Source organism: Dipodomys spectabilis, unplaced genomic scaffold (assembly GCF_019054845.1).
Source record: "Dipodomys spectabilis isolate Male_0828 unplaced genomic scaffold, ASM1905484v1 ptg000317l, whole genome shotgun sequence".
NCBI classification, from domain to species: domain Eukaryota; kingdom Metazoa; phylum Chordata; class Mammalia; order Rodentia; family Heteromyidae; genus Dipodomys; species Dipodomys spectabilis.
In genome coordinates this window covers 804394-820418 of record NW_024870994.1, presented here as the reverse complement: position 1 = coordinate 820418, position 16025 = coordinate 804394, and the positions used below count along the sequence as shown (strand labels likewise).

The window sequence follows — 16025 nt, the reverse complement described above, 5'->3', positions numbered from 1 at the left end:
AAATCAACAAGTAGAAAATATAAAAACTTATAATAAACTTCATTTCCCCCATACAAAAAAAGTGGGTGCTGTTGCCTTCCAATTGACCTGGAGTTAAGACTGAGGAAGAATTGCAGGTTTTTTGGTGACTAAGAAAGGCAGATGCACCCTCCCCCTCTCCACGCACACAGGTAGAGGGAGGAAGGCTCGGCTGGGCTGTGTCCCGCCTGCCTCCAGCAGAACAGAAGGCACAGTCAGAAAAGCACAGACCAGCACAAGAGCAGTTCCGGATCTACCATGGGAGATCTACTGAAGCTGGGGCAGTGGTACAAACTCACGATATTGCACACACTGATAGATAAATAAAATCCACTCTAGTGGTGATTCTGGAAATATGGACTTCACTTGTTCTTAAGCTTAAATGAGCTTACATTCTGAGACATCTAGAAGAAAGACTGGATAAATCGTCAAATTTTAAAAAGTTTAACTAGCTCTTGGTTCTCACTAGAAAATGGCACCAATGCTATGAGAGACTTGATATTTACAGATATATCCTAAAAGCCCAGCTTAATTCAACTGAATCTAATTACCCAGATAAAGGTTCCCCCACTGCAAGCCGCTAGAATGGATGGCAGGAAGGCAAAGAGGAAATGGAGGGGTAGAGGAGAAGTGCAAAAGCGCTCAGGTCAGAATTGGCAGCTCTGGGTTCTGAGCCCCGGAAGAAACAACACGAAACTGTATTTGGACAACTGAACACCACATAAGCAGAGTGACAAGACGGTGGATTCTACCTGACTTCAACGCAAACAAGATCTCACTCAACCGGATGGAAAGTGAGTAACTTAGGGACTGCTTGAAACCCAAAAGATTTGTTTTGAAATCGAATTGCTTATTTCCTTAATTCCTGTTTTTTTTTTTAATTTTTAAGCTCATTTCCCCATATCTATTCTTTCCCCCCAAAAGTAACAAAGTGCTTCATTCTCTGGGAGAGGAATTTTAAATGCTTTCATCTAAACAAATGATCTCTAAAAAAATCATTTAGGTGCTGGTGGCTCACACCTGTAATCCTAACTCAGGAGGCTGAGATCTGAGGATTGTGATTTAAAGCGAGCCCAGGTAGAAATAAAAATCCCTGTGAGACTCATCCCCAACTAACCACCTCAAAACCAGAAGTGGCACTGTGGCTCAAGTGGTAGAGCACTAGCCTTGAGCACAAAGAGGTTCAGAGACAGTGCCCAGGCCCTGAGTTTAAGCCCCACAACTGACCTTCCCCCGCCCCTCAAAAAAAAACCCAAAACAAACAAAAAAAACGTATTTAGATCAAGAGATTGGTAAGAGTGAGGCCAAGGCTGGGAGAGGAAAAGCTGTGGACGCCATGCCTCTCCCAGCCAGGAGATCGAGGAGCATTGCTTCTGTTGCAGCCTCGGCACACGGGGCTTACTGAAATTGACAAAAGTTAAATACTTAAGCTTCATGAACTCTGTAAAAATGAGCTGATGTGACCTACAAAAAAGGTATATACATATTTTACATAATACAATATCTTAAAGGTCATATTTACAAAAAATATTCACAGAAACACTGCGAAATTCTGATTCAGAATGCAGTACCTGGCCTTGGGTTTTCAGTTTATTTTTAAAAAGCATTATTGCTCTACCATATAGGCAAAGGGTGACACCAGTACTTTTTTTTTAATGTTTTAAATCATGGCTCCTGTCCAACAAATAAGTGTTGACAAAAACCAAGAATGTGGCTCACCATTCCTCAAGACCTCAGGAATATTGCATTTTATCCATTATTTTTTTTTAATAAAGTGCACTCAGCTGCACGTTAGCATATGAAAAATTTGCCACTGCTGCAATTAAACACTGTCATCTCATTTTCCCTTCTGCAAAGCCATTTGACTTCAATGACAAGTCCTGGGGTGTTTCAGGGCATCAGGGCTTAATGAAAATCTTTATGGGGAGGAAACCTAGGACAACAGCGAGAGACAGCACTCAACACCATCAATAAAGGACATGAATATGGAAATGCCAACGCCACCACATAAAAGGGCAAACGCAGACCTACTTGATAGAAACCAAAACACTAAGGGCCAGGCCTATACTCTATGTCAGACTGCTGCTAGAGAAACCCTTGTGACTGTTGTCATCAGGAACCCCCTACTTCTCTCCAGAATCAACACTGCTATGAAGCAGAAGGCTGAAAACACTGGTTTGGAACACGATGGTGCACACAAGTAAGGAAACAGGTAGATGGTAGATACTGCACTTCAGCTTCAGGTCCAGTCCTCATCCAGTCCTGATCCAATGGCATTACTTGGAAGACTGTGATGAAGCTCAAGGCTGGTTGGTGCTTCCAAGCTGGATGCATCACCTCCTGATGACCCTATGCAGTATCTTTTGGGCAGTGGTTTCCTTAGCGGTCCCAGTATAGAGAGGTCAGCAGTACTTCTGTTAGAAACAAGAAAACCTGGGTAAAATATGCTCAACACAATAAAGAAAACCTATACCTAGCACAGGATTTGCCAGGTAATACACATAAAGTATCCTCATGGTTCAGGACCTCAAAACTATTTTTTTCAGTATAGTTTTAGACCCAAGGTGAATGGTCCTTCCTAAGACCTTTAGATTATAATGGGGGCTCTGGTTCTCTGCAGAGGAAGACAAGAGTCTTAAGGAAGGAAGGAACAAAGGAACAAACTCCATACCTGGTCAGGCCCCGTGGGCATGCCGGACATAGGCATGGAGCTCATGGTCATCTGTCCCAAGTGGCCACTGCTGCCGTTCATATGCACCATGCTATATGCAGCAGCACCACCCTGGTGAGCAAACTGCTGCTGCGGAAAGGCGCTGAGAAGAGAGAAGCATGTGAGAACAGCACACACAGGACCTGGCACAATTCTGTCCCCATACTTAAGCAGAAACAGAGAGAAAACTTGTGCTTCTACTCTTCATAGCTACTCTTCAGTGCACATTTTAACCAACATGTGCATACAGTCTAAAGCACTTGCCACACATCATACAACACATCCCACTTCCAATAGGAACTCAGACCATGTGATCTCTCCATGCAGCTAGTATGACTGGAAATGCAGTGTATTCTGGGTTTCTACATTAGGATGTCAGTCATCTTTACCTGTTCCTGGCCAGGTTTGCTGATGGCCACCCCTTCATTTCTGAGGACTGGTACATGGGTGCAGTCTGAGGGTGCTGCATCATGGGGTTCTGGGAGGGAGCCATCCTTGATGACATCATTGCATTAGGGGGACTAGACACTCGACCAAAGGCTGGATCTGGTTGTTGACCCATTCCTTGAAGAAAGCAAGAACAAGAAATTGCAATGCTCAAACACTAGCAACTTAGAACCTCCAGGTTTCCATAGCAGCCTTCTGCTCTTTTCTGGAAAAAGGGTGGGAGGAAGTATTAAGTACAGAATATAAAGTAGTAGCAAATCCGAGTGCTGGTGGCTCACTCTTGAAATCCTAGCTAGTTAGGAGGCTAAGATCTAAAAATCGTGGTTCAAAGCCAGCTTAGGCAGGAAAATCCATGAAATTCCAATGCACTCCAAAAACCAGAAGTAGTCCTGTGGCTCAAAGTGGCAGAAAGAACACTAGCCTTGAGCAAAATTGCTCAGGGACAGTGGCCAGACCCTGAGTTTAAGCCCCACAATCAAGAAAAGAAGTGGTATCAAAGCTGTCTCCCAGTTACTTTGTAGTTACTTACACAGAATGCTACCCTGTCTAGGTAATTTGCTTTCATGACCACTGCACATGAAAGCACTTCCTATTACTGACCCTCTGGAGAAGGCAGAAGCCACTGCTCCTGAGGGCTGGGATGAACCATGACATCCTAATCCCTACCATGTCCCTGGAACCTCTCAAAGGCTGAGCTGAAATGCATTTAAAGGCCCACACTATATTACTCTTACTGACTTAACAAATGTTCACAGACTCACCATACTGGGAACATGTAAGAAGGGATGAGGAAGAACTCTGTAATCTTTCTCATAAATGAAGAGATCGTTACCTAAAAAAATAAGGCCTGTCTGAAAAAATAACTATAATAGAGTACGTTTGCCTCAATTTCCTGGGCACTGCAGCAAACCTCTTTGTTTACCATCACTGGTGATTAATTTTAGTTCTCTTGTGAAGCAACAAGATGAAGTGAATAGTGTTCAATTTTTCACATACAAGCGGCCTGGTGAAGATACACCCTTAGTAATGGAACTTGGAGGAAGACATACTCAGTCTAATTTACCATAATTTGGTGGGTATGGAAACTGCTGGGGCGGCACTTGTGGCATTGCAGATCCTGTCAAAACTCCATCCATGCTGGGGGAGGCAGTGACATTCGGAGGTGGACTAAAGGCCTGGCTTTGCTGCTGCTGCTGCTGTTGCTGCTGCTGCTGCTGCTGTTGCTGCTGCTGCGTCATCATCATTGCTACCCTCTGTTGTCGGAAGTGATGACTCAGCAGCTCTCTGCTGCGCTGAGCGACCATCTGGGCATTTAGAAAACCCTGCTAATGTCCAAGAAAGAACACAGTTACATGTGTAGAGTGAGAACAACCAGTTCCATGCCAGCAGTGCCCACAACACTCCAGAAGCCTTTTGTACTAATTATGAGAAAAAGGAAATGTACAATCCTTTATGATAAAGGCTGTCTGAGCCCAGCATGCTGACATGCACCCCGTCCCAGCACTTGGGAGGCTAGGAGGAGCAATGGGGATTGACTATGCCCAGGAGTTTAAGGCCAGCCTGGGCATCAGTGAAACTCTTGTAAAGAGAACAAGGATAGCACTAAGAATCTGTTGGGGTAGAAGGAAGGGGGCACACCCACCTCCCCCCTTAAAAAAAAGGTGGGGGAGGCTAGGAAGGTGGCTCAGTGGTGGAGTGCTTGCCTCTCAGCATGAGGCCCTGGGTTCGATTCCTCAGCAGCACTTAAACAGAAAAGGCCAGAAGTGGCACTGTGGCTCAAGTAATAGATCGGTATCCTTGAGCTGAAGAGCTGAGGGACAACGCTCAGGCCCAGAGTTCAAGCCCCACACTGACCAAAAAAAAAAAAAATGGGGTTATACTCAGATAAACAAGGACCTCAAAAGATCTGGTGATCCTTAAATCTCTTGAAAGGAAAGAACAAAGCTGTCTGAGAGTTAAGGTGGTATGACCAGTGTCTGGCAGTAGCATGATCAATGACTAAAAACATACTGACTTGAGCTTACCAAACAGGAAGATCATCAAGCAAACTTATCATCAATTTGGAAGGCATAAAGCTTAAAACATGATGGTGATTATTAAGAAATCATGACAAGTACAGTGGTTCACATTTGTAATCTATCTACTCAAGAAGCTGAGATACACAGTCCATGGCAAGCCCTGGCCACAGGTCTGTGAGAACACTTCTCAACCAGCAAGCAGCTGGGCATAGTGCTACATGTTTTGTGATCCCAGCTTTATGGGAAGCATAAATAGAAGAACTGCTGTCCAGACTGGCCCAAGTGTAAATGAAAGACTATCTGAAAAGTAACAAGCTAAAAAGACTAATGGTGCAGCTCAAGCGGTACAGTGCCTGCCTAGCAAGTGCAAGGCACTGAATTCAAACATCAAGTCCAGTGAATGAATGAATGAATGTATGTAGGATAAGGAAGGACAGAAGGAATAAAACAGCATTTAGTAATTCCAAATAGGCATAAGATAGTGGAAGCCAGGCACTTCACAGCTGTTTTGAAACAATCATGACAGTATTTTCAAGCACAATAGAGAAGTGTGCCACATGGTTACTTGTCTCTTGAACACTGAGAAACCACCTCCACGTGACCTCCACCCTAGCTGGGGTGAAGAGCTGTCCCAGACTCTCACACTAGAAGAAACAGGTGGTCTCATAGGCTGTCTCTGAGGATCAGATTATGTAGTATCTTTCCCTTCTTTATATCTGCTTTTTACCCAGTAGGCATGTGGCTTCATAATCCAGGAACAGAAACATTCAGTGTTGCTAGTTTAAATTCCTAAGAAGCTAAGCAACAGTTTGTGATCATAAGGGAAGTAAGATAAAGTAAACCCATTCACTGGTGGCTTTTACATTCACTCCTCTCCATCTCTCCACTCACTTACTAAGACTAAGAATGGATGAAGGCAATGTGCAATGGAACAGATTCTTATGTAAAAAATTCAGAATGACTCTGATTTTTCAGACAGCAAGAACTGAGAGCCAAGCAGGAGCCTGCAGTAGGAGTGGCAGTGAAGGGAGGGGCCTGCACTCACCTGGGAGCTCACCTGGGGCTGCATCATGGGTCTCATCACAGCAGCAGCAGTAGCATTGGGGGTTTCCATTTTCATTTCAAGTGCCTGCCGGCTCTGATTCAAAAACTGGAGGGAGACAGGATGGTTAGTAAGCAGGTGCAGTGCATTAATGAACCCAAACAGCACTGCAACCTCTCAGCACCACCCAGGGAGGTCGTGGTAATAACCAACTGTATGCTTAAAGAATACATTAGTGGAAATACAAATTTAAAGTTTCCTCCTGAGATTGCTCAGGCACTTGAAGAAATAGCTTCTCCTTGATGAGAGTAATGCTGAATAAAGTGCTCATCTGTTATCTTTTCCTAAGTGACTTTCAGTGGAATTATATAAACAAGATGATGATACATGACCATAGCTTTCATGAGTCCTAAACTGACGTTTAAGAACATTCATGAGGGCTGGGAAGATGGCTCAGTGGTAGAGCGCTTGCCTTACATGCCTGAGGCCCTGGGTTCGATTCCTCAGCACCACATAAGCAAAAAGAAAAAAGCCGGAGGTGGCGCTGTAGCTCAAGTGGTAGAGTGCTAGCCTTAAGCTGAAGAGCTGAGGGACAGCGCCCAGGCCCAGAGTTCAGGCCCCACGACTGGACCCCCCCCCCCCCAAAAAAAAAAAAAGAACATTCTTGAGAGGCTGGGAATGTGGCTCAGTGATAGAGTGCTTGCCTTGCATGCATGAAGCCCTGGGTTTGATTCCTCAGTAGCACATAAACAGAAAAAGCTGGAAGTGGCACTGTGGCTCAAGTGGTAGAGCACAGAGAGGCTTGGGGACAGGGCAGAGGCCCTGAGTCACAGGACTGGCAAAAAAAAAACAACAACAACAACAACAGGGGCTGGGAAGGTGGCTCAGTGGTAGAGCGCTTGCCTTGCATGCCTGAGGCCCTGGGTTTGATTCCTCAGCATCACATAAGCAAAAAGAAAAAAAGCCAGAAGTGGCGATGTGGCTCAAGTGGTAGAGCACTAGCCTTGAGCTGAAGAGCTGAGGGACAAGCGCCCAGGCCCAGAGTTCAGGCCCCACGACCGGACCCCCCCAAAAAAACAAAAACAAACAAAAACAACAACAAAAACACTTATGAACTAGAGTCTCTGGCTTCCTGGATCCTAAATTCCAGTCACTCTTCTATGTATAAGGTTTAGTTTCATCTCTTAATTCCACATACTTAAAGACACAAAACACACAAGTAATTGTATTTTAAAACACTAGTTGGGGATTAAGGAACTAATGGGTAAAACAAATTCTATCTTGAAACATTCAGGGGGAAGGGTCTAATTTTATAAAACATCTAGATGTTTGCAAAACATCTAGAAAATAGCTTCTGTTAAAAAATATATATATGTGGAAATTGTCAGCTGCAGTGAAACACACCTCTAATCCCAGCAGGCAGGAGGCTGAGGCATGAGAACTGTGAGCTAGCCATTAGTATAGGCTACTTAAGATCCAGTCTAAAACAAAAAAAAAGGGGTGGGAGGTTGGGCAGGCACACAGACTACAATCAAGATAGTTTTATTTGGTTGTTAGCATTAAGGACTTGAAAAGTATATTTCAGACTAAAAAGTTATCAACAATTTCCCCCCCCAGAACAATAATCCTTTCTGGCATTTTTAAACTGTAAGATATAAAGGTGTTAATTCTATCACAAACACTCCTTAACAAGGAACCATTCGTGCAAATGAAATCTTATACAGGAATGAGAACAAAATGAATTTCTCTAGTTGGTGCAGGTAGACAGCTGAGGAATGTAGTCTGAAGACCAATGAAACAAGCAAAGTGGAACCAAGGAGCAATATCCAAGCACCAGACTGGCTGGCTGGTTACCTGCTGGCCCTGAAGCCTCTGCTGAAGTTGCATTCTAAGCTGCTTTGGGGTGTTCGTGCGAGGTCTCATGATATTGGCCCGAGGGTGCATTCCTTGGAGAGGAAAAGTGCCTTGCTGGTTCATCTGATTCATCATCGAGTTAAATGATGGTGATTGTCCCTGAAGATTAAAGCCCCCCTGCATTGGTAGCCCCTGGGTTGGGTATGTCTGTCCATATAATGCTGCCTTTTGATCCATCATCACTGCTGCTTCTTGGCCTTGGAAAGCATCCTGTTTGGGCTCCAAAGCCTGTCCCTGGACATCAAATACATCAGTGAACAATAGTTAGTACATCTGCAAAAACAACCCAAAGCAAACATTTTAAAGAAGGTGATAAAGCCAATATATGTGAACAAATGCTTTAGAATTCCAAAAGCAAAATCAACAAGTTTATTATCTGAAGTTTCTGTTCAGAATTGTATCCTAGTGCCTAGCATAGAATCTCATATCTAAATGTCTGAAGAAAAAGATGTTATTTGCTCCAAATCAGATTTCTGTAATTAATGAACATGGACTTCCCAAGTCCATATAGAAAATAAACCAATTAAAATGTATAATGGGAAGGAGGAAATAAAAAGGAAAGAAATGCCTTCCTGCTGGGTGCCAGTGGCTCACACCTGTAATCCTAGCCACTCAGGAGGCTGAGATCTGAGGATCATGGTTCAACGCCAACCCAGGCAGAAAAGTCCATGAGCTTCTTTATCTTCAATTAATAACCAAAACACCAGAAGTGGAGCTGTGGCTCAACAGGTAGAGCACTAGCTTTGAGCACAAAAGTTCAGGAGTTCTAGCCCCAGGACCAGCATGCACACACCCATAAGTGCATGCACACACGCACACACATACACACACATACACACTTCATTGTGATCAATGAAGTTTTATGTAATTTGTAGACATGATTTTCAAGGTTCACATGAAGTCATTTTTTTGTAATAAAGATAAACTAAAAAACCCCCAAAAACAAAAAACTCCTGAGCCTATCTGGGGGGGAAAGTGTGGGGGGGTGGATAAAAATCTGAAGGCCTGGGGCAAGGCCCCTGAGTTCAATCTCCAGTAACAACTGCTCCCCAAAATAAACCTCTTTTTACCATTCTCCATCTGATCTTGCTGACTTTTGCTTGCTTTCCAGAACCCCAACTTCTCTCCTGTCTAAGGACTTCTTAGTTTGCCGTATCTCTTCTGAAACTTTCTTTACATAGCTTTTTGGTCTTGGGGCTTTGGGGTTTGTTTGTTTTGGGGATTTTATTGGTGCTGGTACTGAGGCTTAAACTCAGGGCCTGGGCACTGTCTCTCAGCATTTTTTTTTTGCTTAAGGCTGGTACTCTAGGACTAGGAAAGACACTGGTACAGGCATTCCTTTGCCTGTTTTCCTGGACATACAAACATGCACACTTATGGTACACTCATACACACTCCATCTCCATGTTAATCCAACTCACCTGGTTTACAAGCTCAGGGATGCCCAAAGCTCTGTCAATTTCCTCCAGACCTGTGGCATCCGTATTGCTCAAGAGTGTGTGCAATTGGTCCAACAATGCTCTCTCATCACTCTGGCCTTCCAGATTAGAAGGTGGTCCAAGAAGATCATCCAAGGAATTCCTAAGAAGAGGCCTGGAGAGAAGCTTGTGATCAATTTTAATAGTGTTAGGGGCTGGGGTTGTTGCCTGACATTCACCTGTCCCTGAGTTTGATCCCCAGAACCACAAAGGAAAGAAAAATCAGAGCTTTTTTGAAAAAAGAAATAGATTACAATAACCATGCACAATATTTTTAGTGTACAATAGTACACTAAAAATAGTACAGATACTACGCATACTACATACATACATACTACAGATATTAATAAACCTGCTAGCAGTGAACAGTAAATGGCAAATTTACTGTGAAGACACATTATTTTAAAACCTCACCAGGCTATCTTAGAGCACCACTGTACCTAGCTAATATCCCCAATGCCAAAACTACAAATGCCAGATCCTAGGTGTTTGGGGATAGCAGAGACTGGGATGGGAAAGGTGGGAGAAGGTGCCACTCTCAATAAAAGAATACTTGTTAGCACACTTTAAAGTTGGGGAGTCCTCAAAAGAACTACATTGCTATCAAAGAACACAGTGTGGTGGACTGCCAACAGAGTTTTTTGTTGTAATTGGCTCGGATGGTGGCCCCAGATGGTGTAAATAAAACACTAAATAAATAAAAATAAAATACAGATTATACAGTCCTGGCTTTACATCCCTGAAATGTTTTACATGATTTTAGGAAATAAATTCAATCCTTAAAATTTCTCAGAAAACCTGAGGCATACCCTCTGAACAGTATTTATAAAAATGGTAAGAATACGCATTTATTTATCAAATGCTTGCACCTTATCCTCCTCATGGTTTTAGGAAAGAAGTCATCTCTCCTGCAATAGCAGTACCTTGAAGCTGAACAGTACAGTTCTGTCTCGCCCCTCCCCTGTGGAAGCCTCAGCAGCCAGTAACCAAGCACCTCAATCATAAAGAACTTACTATGTTCTCTTTCAGGATTGTTCCTATTCTGACTCTTCTAAATCTACTGTTTACATTTTCTGCAGTCCCACCTGTTTTGTGTCCCTTGAGGGCCTTGTTCCATGGACAACATGCTATCTGGCCAGGAAGCTGTTTGAGTAGATGGTGCTGCTTGGCCATAGGGATTGACTCCCATTCCCATGGGAATCTCAGTGGGCCCTGGGGGAACATAAGGAAAGTTTAAATTTTCAAACGAGTCAATAGTAACAATTAGTCTTAACACATCTCACTTTCTCTTTCTCTTCTTTTATAAAAGGTATACTTACTCATTTGAAGCATCTGTTGCTGCTGCTGCTGCTGCAACATTGGTCTTGCACCTGGTATACTATTAGACCGAAGAGGCAAGGTGGGCATAGAGCCCCCCATTGCAGGTCTCGGTATGGAAGCATTGTAATCACCTCCAGGTCTTCCCATGGAGTTTGAACTCATGGCTTCCATTCTACTGGCTTTGGGGTTTGGTAAGCCCCAGTCTCCTGAGGATGGTGTCTGGTTCACAGTCACATTTCTGTTTGGTCCACCTAGAACAGAAAAAAAGGACTTAGTCTTTTCCATACATAATAAAAATTCTTCCATTATCACACAGATACAGCTATTACACACACACAACAACTGTGGCTGTGACAAAACACTTTGTCGTCCTAAGAACTGAACTGGTGAACTCTAAAGATGGTTTCAATAGGCCCTCTTCCCACATACTCATCACAGGTTAGAAAAATGTCCTAAAAATCAGAAGATTTAAGACTTTAAATAACCAAGACATAGAATAAATGAAGGACAGTCATGAAGGAAACATTATATTAATGATATTATGTGAGTGATATAAAACTTGTTACTTAAACTCAAGCATTTAAGTGGTTTTAAGTATTTCCCAAAGCAACTTTTAATCATTTGTACATATTAGAAGTGACCTACCAATATTTGAGCCATAATTTTCCTGACTATCTACCACTCGTGGATTCCCACCCAATATGGGTGGCTTTGGTAACATGGGGAAAGCATTGATATTTTTGACTGGAGGACTTGAGCCAACAGAAACAGGGCTATCTAGAGACACTGCGCGGTGATATGGAGGACGAATGGACTGCACAGACTGTGGACTTCTCAAACCTGTTGAAAACACAGAAGCACAATGCATAAATGTCTCCTGTTTCAATACTTGAAAATAATCAAGTACCAGACACAAACACCACTATTACCCACACAAGAATGCCGTTCTCACAAAAACAAACACAAGATAAATGACTGTAGTGTTGGCTGACCTGCTTGGGCACTCTTCGTTTCGTACTGAAATATCCACCAAGTGGTGGGAGTGGCTCAGTGTCAGAGGAAATTAAGCATGCAGAAGGTCCTGAGTTTGGTCCCCAACTCCCATGAGAAAATAAAGGGAAAGGGGAGTAGAAGTGAAGGGAGGGGACACTGTCTCCAGCAAATAAATAGCCAAAAAGGGGAGAGAAAGAAAAGTCCTTATGTTCCAAATTCCTCGTGGTTCTGCCATATGTATCATTTAGGTCTTAATCAAATTCTCTGTGGTTGAACAAAGCACATGCTCTAGCATCTACTACTCACATGGATTCTCAGTGTCATGGCTACTAGAATATTACTGAAAAATGGGAATTTAAAGAAAAAAAAGGGGGGTAGGAGGGAGAACATCCAAAAAGCTTTCAAAAACAAATATGTTACCGGCTTGAATGTGGCTTTAGTGGTAGAGTGCTTGCCTAGCATGCATGAAGCCCTCGGTTCGATTCCTCAGTACCACATACACAGAAAAGGCTGGAAGTGGTGCTGTGGCTCAAGTGGAAGAGTGCTATCCTTGAACAAAAAAGCTCAGGGACAGTGGCCAGGCCCTGAGTTCAAGCACCAGGACTGGTAAAACAAAACAAAAAAACCCACATGTGTTACTAAGTAGCAGTTAGTATATTAGAGTTAGGGTATTTGTTCTGGTTATAAACCCTAGTTATAATACCTGGTCTTAGTATAATTATACACATACATACAGTACACACACAAAAAAATCAAAATCTAGTTCTGCATTACCCAAAGAATTAGCTCCCTGAAACACGTGTTGCTTGGTCCCCAGATGACTGCCATTTGAGGATATGGGATTATTACTGTAAAAGTCAGAACTCGTCAGGTCACCAAGAATGGCATCTAGATTATCCAAGTCTCCAGATCCCTGAAAGTAAAATGTTAAAGATTAGCCCACATGCGCTCCTTTGAGACACTGCTGAGTGTAGCTGTAAAAGTGAAACACATGAGATGACACAGCAGCCGCCTGAGATAAAATGTCTCATTGAAGGTTGGTTTCTTAGGAGCCCACTCTTCATTTTCCTTGAGCCACTGGTAAAATCAGTCACTGCATTTGGTGCTTTCAAATGGGCCACTTTTTTTCTATTTGCCCTAAACATTTAATTCTCAAACTGTAGGTTATTTTTCAGCTAACAATTTGCACCAAAGGAGTCCTAATAAGTTGGCAAAAAAAATCTGCCTCTACTCATACCTTCTATAAACAGCATGATTAATAGTGAGTGACAGGCTGGTGCTTAAAAAGACATTCCTAAGTAGCAATAAAGCAAACCTAGTGTAGAAATCTGACAAACACTACGTTTAGTGGAGTTAAATCCAAAAAGACTTCTCCAAGCCTTTCATTTGCTCAGGTGAATACTTATACCTCCTAAAATATAGCTCCTCAAGCAGTTTAGAAATGTTTGCATACAGTGTGGTTATAACCTGAACTGGATCACTAGGCAAAAATCAAAATGATGGTGCTAAATCCACATTCTACCAAGCCCTTAATAAGCCCACCTTCTCATTCCAACAATGAACGCCTTAATAAAAAAGAGCTGTTAGCTATAGAGTGGAGCATAGCTCCAGAGCTAGAGTACTTTCCTAGAAAGCACAAGGCCCTAGATTCAACTCTAAATACCATTAAAAAAAAAACAAAAACAAAACTGTTTAGCTAGGTGTGGTACACACCTGTGATAGGGAAGCTAAGACAGGAGGATTGCAAGTTTGAGGCCAACTTGGGCTATTTCATAGTGAGACCGTCTTAAAAAAAAAATTATACTCACATTTTAGAAAATACACATTTCTAAATTGCATGATAATACTTTTCTAGCACCCAAAAAAAAATTACTAAAAAAATGAAAGTTAAGAACAACTAACTTTGCTAGTACAGTGGCCCATACCTATGATCTAGCTACTTGGGAGGCTGAAATAGTAGGTTCAAGGCCAACCTGGGCAAAAAAGTTAGCAAGACTAGCCCAAAAAACAAGCCTGGCATGATGATTCACACCTGTAATTCCAGCCACACAGGACTGTGGCAGAAGTAGGAGGATCTCTGTCCAAGGCTGGCCTGGATAAAAGTAGGGGGGGGGGGGGGGGGAGGAAAAAGGCTGAGAGTGTATCTCAAGTGGTACAATACTTGACTAATCAGGTGGCCCAAATTCAAACTCGGTAACACACACACACACACACACACACACACACACACACACACACACACACACACACACACACACACACACACACGTACGTACGTAATTTATACCAAACAAATTATCCAACTAACACAGAAATAATGAAATGCAACCTCTGAGATGGCATAGAGAAAATAAATTACCTCTTCACTTGCTTCTGTCTTAATCTTTGAGTCTTTCTCTTGGCTGGAGCTGGGAATGGTGGAACTGCTGCTCTGAGTCACTTTATTATCGATCCCTTCCACGGGGGGCTGTAACTCTTTAGAGAGTGTGTCACTAGGATCGTCCCTGTCCAACAGGTACCTCAGAAGAGCGTTGTTCTCCTTCTTCTTTGGACTTAGCTGCTCCTGCTTGACATCTCCCTCGCCACAGGTGGTGACACTGGTAGTGTCTTTCCCCGTGGCTTCTGCAGTAATCTTGGCTACTTCGGCCGGTGAATTTCCATTCTGCAGCAACTTGTGCAAAATACGATGCTTCTCTTGTAATAGTGACCCGTGCACATTGGATGTGGAGGACACACCTCCTGGTGTCGAGGATGAGACTCCAGAGGGGCTGGTGACATTAGCAGAAGTGTCTTTACAACTTGAATCCAAAGGGGAGTTGGTCAAGGAGGAATGGCCTCGGTCGTCAGAGGAGCAGGTAAGTAACTGCAGTAACTTCTTATGGCCTTTGCTTTCCAAAGGCCCCCTTGGATTTTCAGATCCTTCTCCACCACTCTCCTTACTTTCTTTGTCATTGAGGTGATCTCTGCTATTTGACTGACACCCTGAACTCTCCACTGGATTCTGGTCACAGTACAAGCCTAGGGGACTCTTTGAATCCTGACTACTGCTCCCTTTACTTGGCTGAGTCATATTCATGTTGGGAGAATTATCCAATTTGGGGCCTGGTGAAGACAGAGTGGATAAGAGAGACGTCCCCACCCCCTCACTGATGGCTTGCAGGGCACTGAGAGAGCTGCTGGAAAAGCTGTGGCTTGAGGTACTGCCAGAAGATCCCATAGGGGAGTGCACACCTAGATGTGGAGAAAAGAGTAAGAGAATTGCACTATCAGACATTATAAAAAAACAAAACAAAACAAAAGACACTTCAAAGTGTCTTTCATAAAATTGATTTACTCAGAAGTACAGTGGTATGAAAAGAAAAAAAATAAAAGGAAATGCTAACAAGAATACCTGGAACAGGAGAAAACTGGTGTGAGGCCATCTTTGGGCTCCCACGATTACGAGGAGAGATCATGATATTCTGCTGGTTGGAGCCAAGACCAGGACTGCCATGTGGGGGGCTACTCATGTTCAGCCCATAGTTGTTGTTCTGGTAGGAAGACGGTGACTGCATGCCTGGCCCAGGGGTCAGTGAAGCTATGTTACTGGAAGCCCCATACCTAGCAGCACTCATCTGCCCTGTGGTGCTGGGCTCTGCCAAGCCATAGGCCCTGCCACTCAGCATCTGTAAGCTGTGGTTTGGCGACATGCTCATGCTGCCTACCGAACTGCTGCATCCAGCTGCAGAAGGTCTAATGCTTTGTCCTACAGGATTTGGGTTTGGTCTATACCCATTCTGTTCTCTGCAAAGAAACACAACATAAAACTTTTACTAAAAAATTACAGGCATTAAAGCGGTGACTCAGACTTGGGAGAAGAATACAAAATGGAGGGGAGAGAAGCGGAGGAAAGGAGATTGGATTATTGAGGGAACAAGGGAAGTGAAAAGAGAAGACAAAGTAACAACTAATTGGGGAAATAATTTCTATTAGGTGCCATTCTAATACCTAGGGATAAGTCCAATTTAAGTACTGATTACTAAATTAACATAATAATACTTTTTAATAAGCTGGGAATTACAAATAATCAGTACCACCACAGTACT

The 16025-nt window shown here is 43.1% G+C and overlaps 1 protein-coding gene across 7 annotated transcripts in view; it reads right to left on the bottom strand.

Moving 5' to 3' along the window:
• Positions 1–1685: 1685 nt before the first annotated feature.
• Positions 1686–16025, bottom strand: part of Ncoa3 (nuclear receptor coactivator 3) — a 96497-nt gene continuing 82157 nt past the window's right edge. For 2 of the 7 annotated variants that reach the window (XM_042702172.1, XM_042702173.1), the window contains exons 11-23: positions 15332–15723; positions 14300–15171; positions 12715–12853; positions 11593–11787; positions 10947–11198; positions 10713–10839; positions 9571–9742; positions 8090–8383; positions 6239–6343; positions 4239–4500; positions 3118–3292; positions 2690–2831; positions 1686–2435 (exon numbers count right to left, since the gene is read on the bottom strand). In XM_042702172.1, the coding sequence (XP_042558106.1) occupies positions 2421–2435; positions 2690–2831; positions 3118–3292; positions 4239–4500; positions 6239–6343; positions 8090–8383; positions 9571–9742; positions 10713–10839; positions 10947–11198; positions 11593–11787; positions 12715–12853; positions 14300–15171; positions 15332–15723 (3142 nt within the window). In that variant the 3' untranslated portion in view covers positions 1686–2420. The remainder of the gene's footprint in view (positions 2436–2689; positions 2832–3117; positions 3293–4238; positions 4501–6238; positions 6344–8089; positions 8384–9570; positions 9743–10712; positions 10840–10946; positions 11199–11592; positions 11788–12714; positions 12854–14299; positions 15172–15331; positions 15724–16025) is intronic. The other 5 variants (XM_042702175.1, XM_042702174.1, XM_042702176.1 and 2 more) reach the window with 5 other exon arrangements.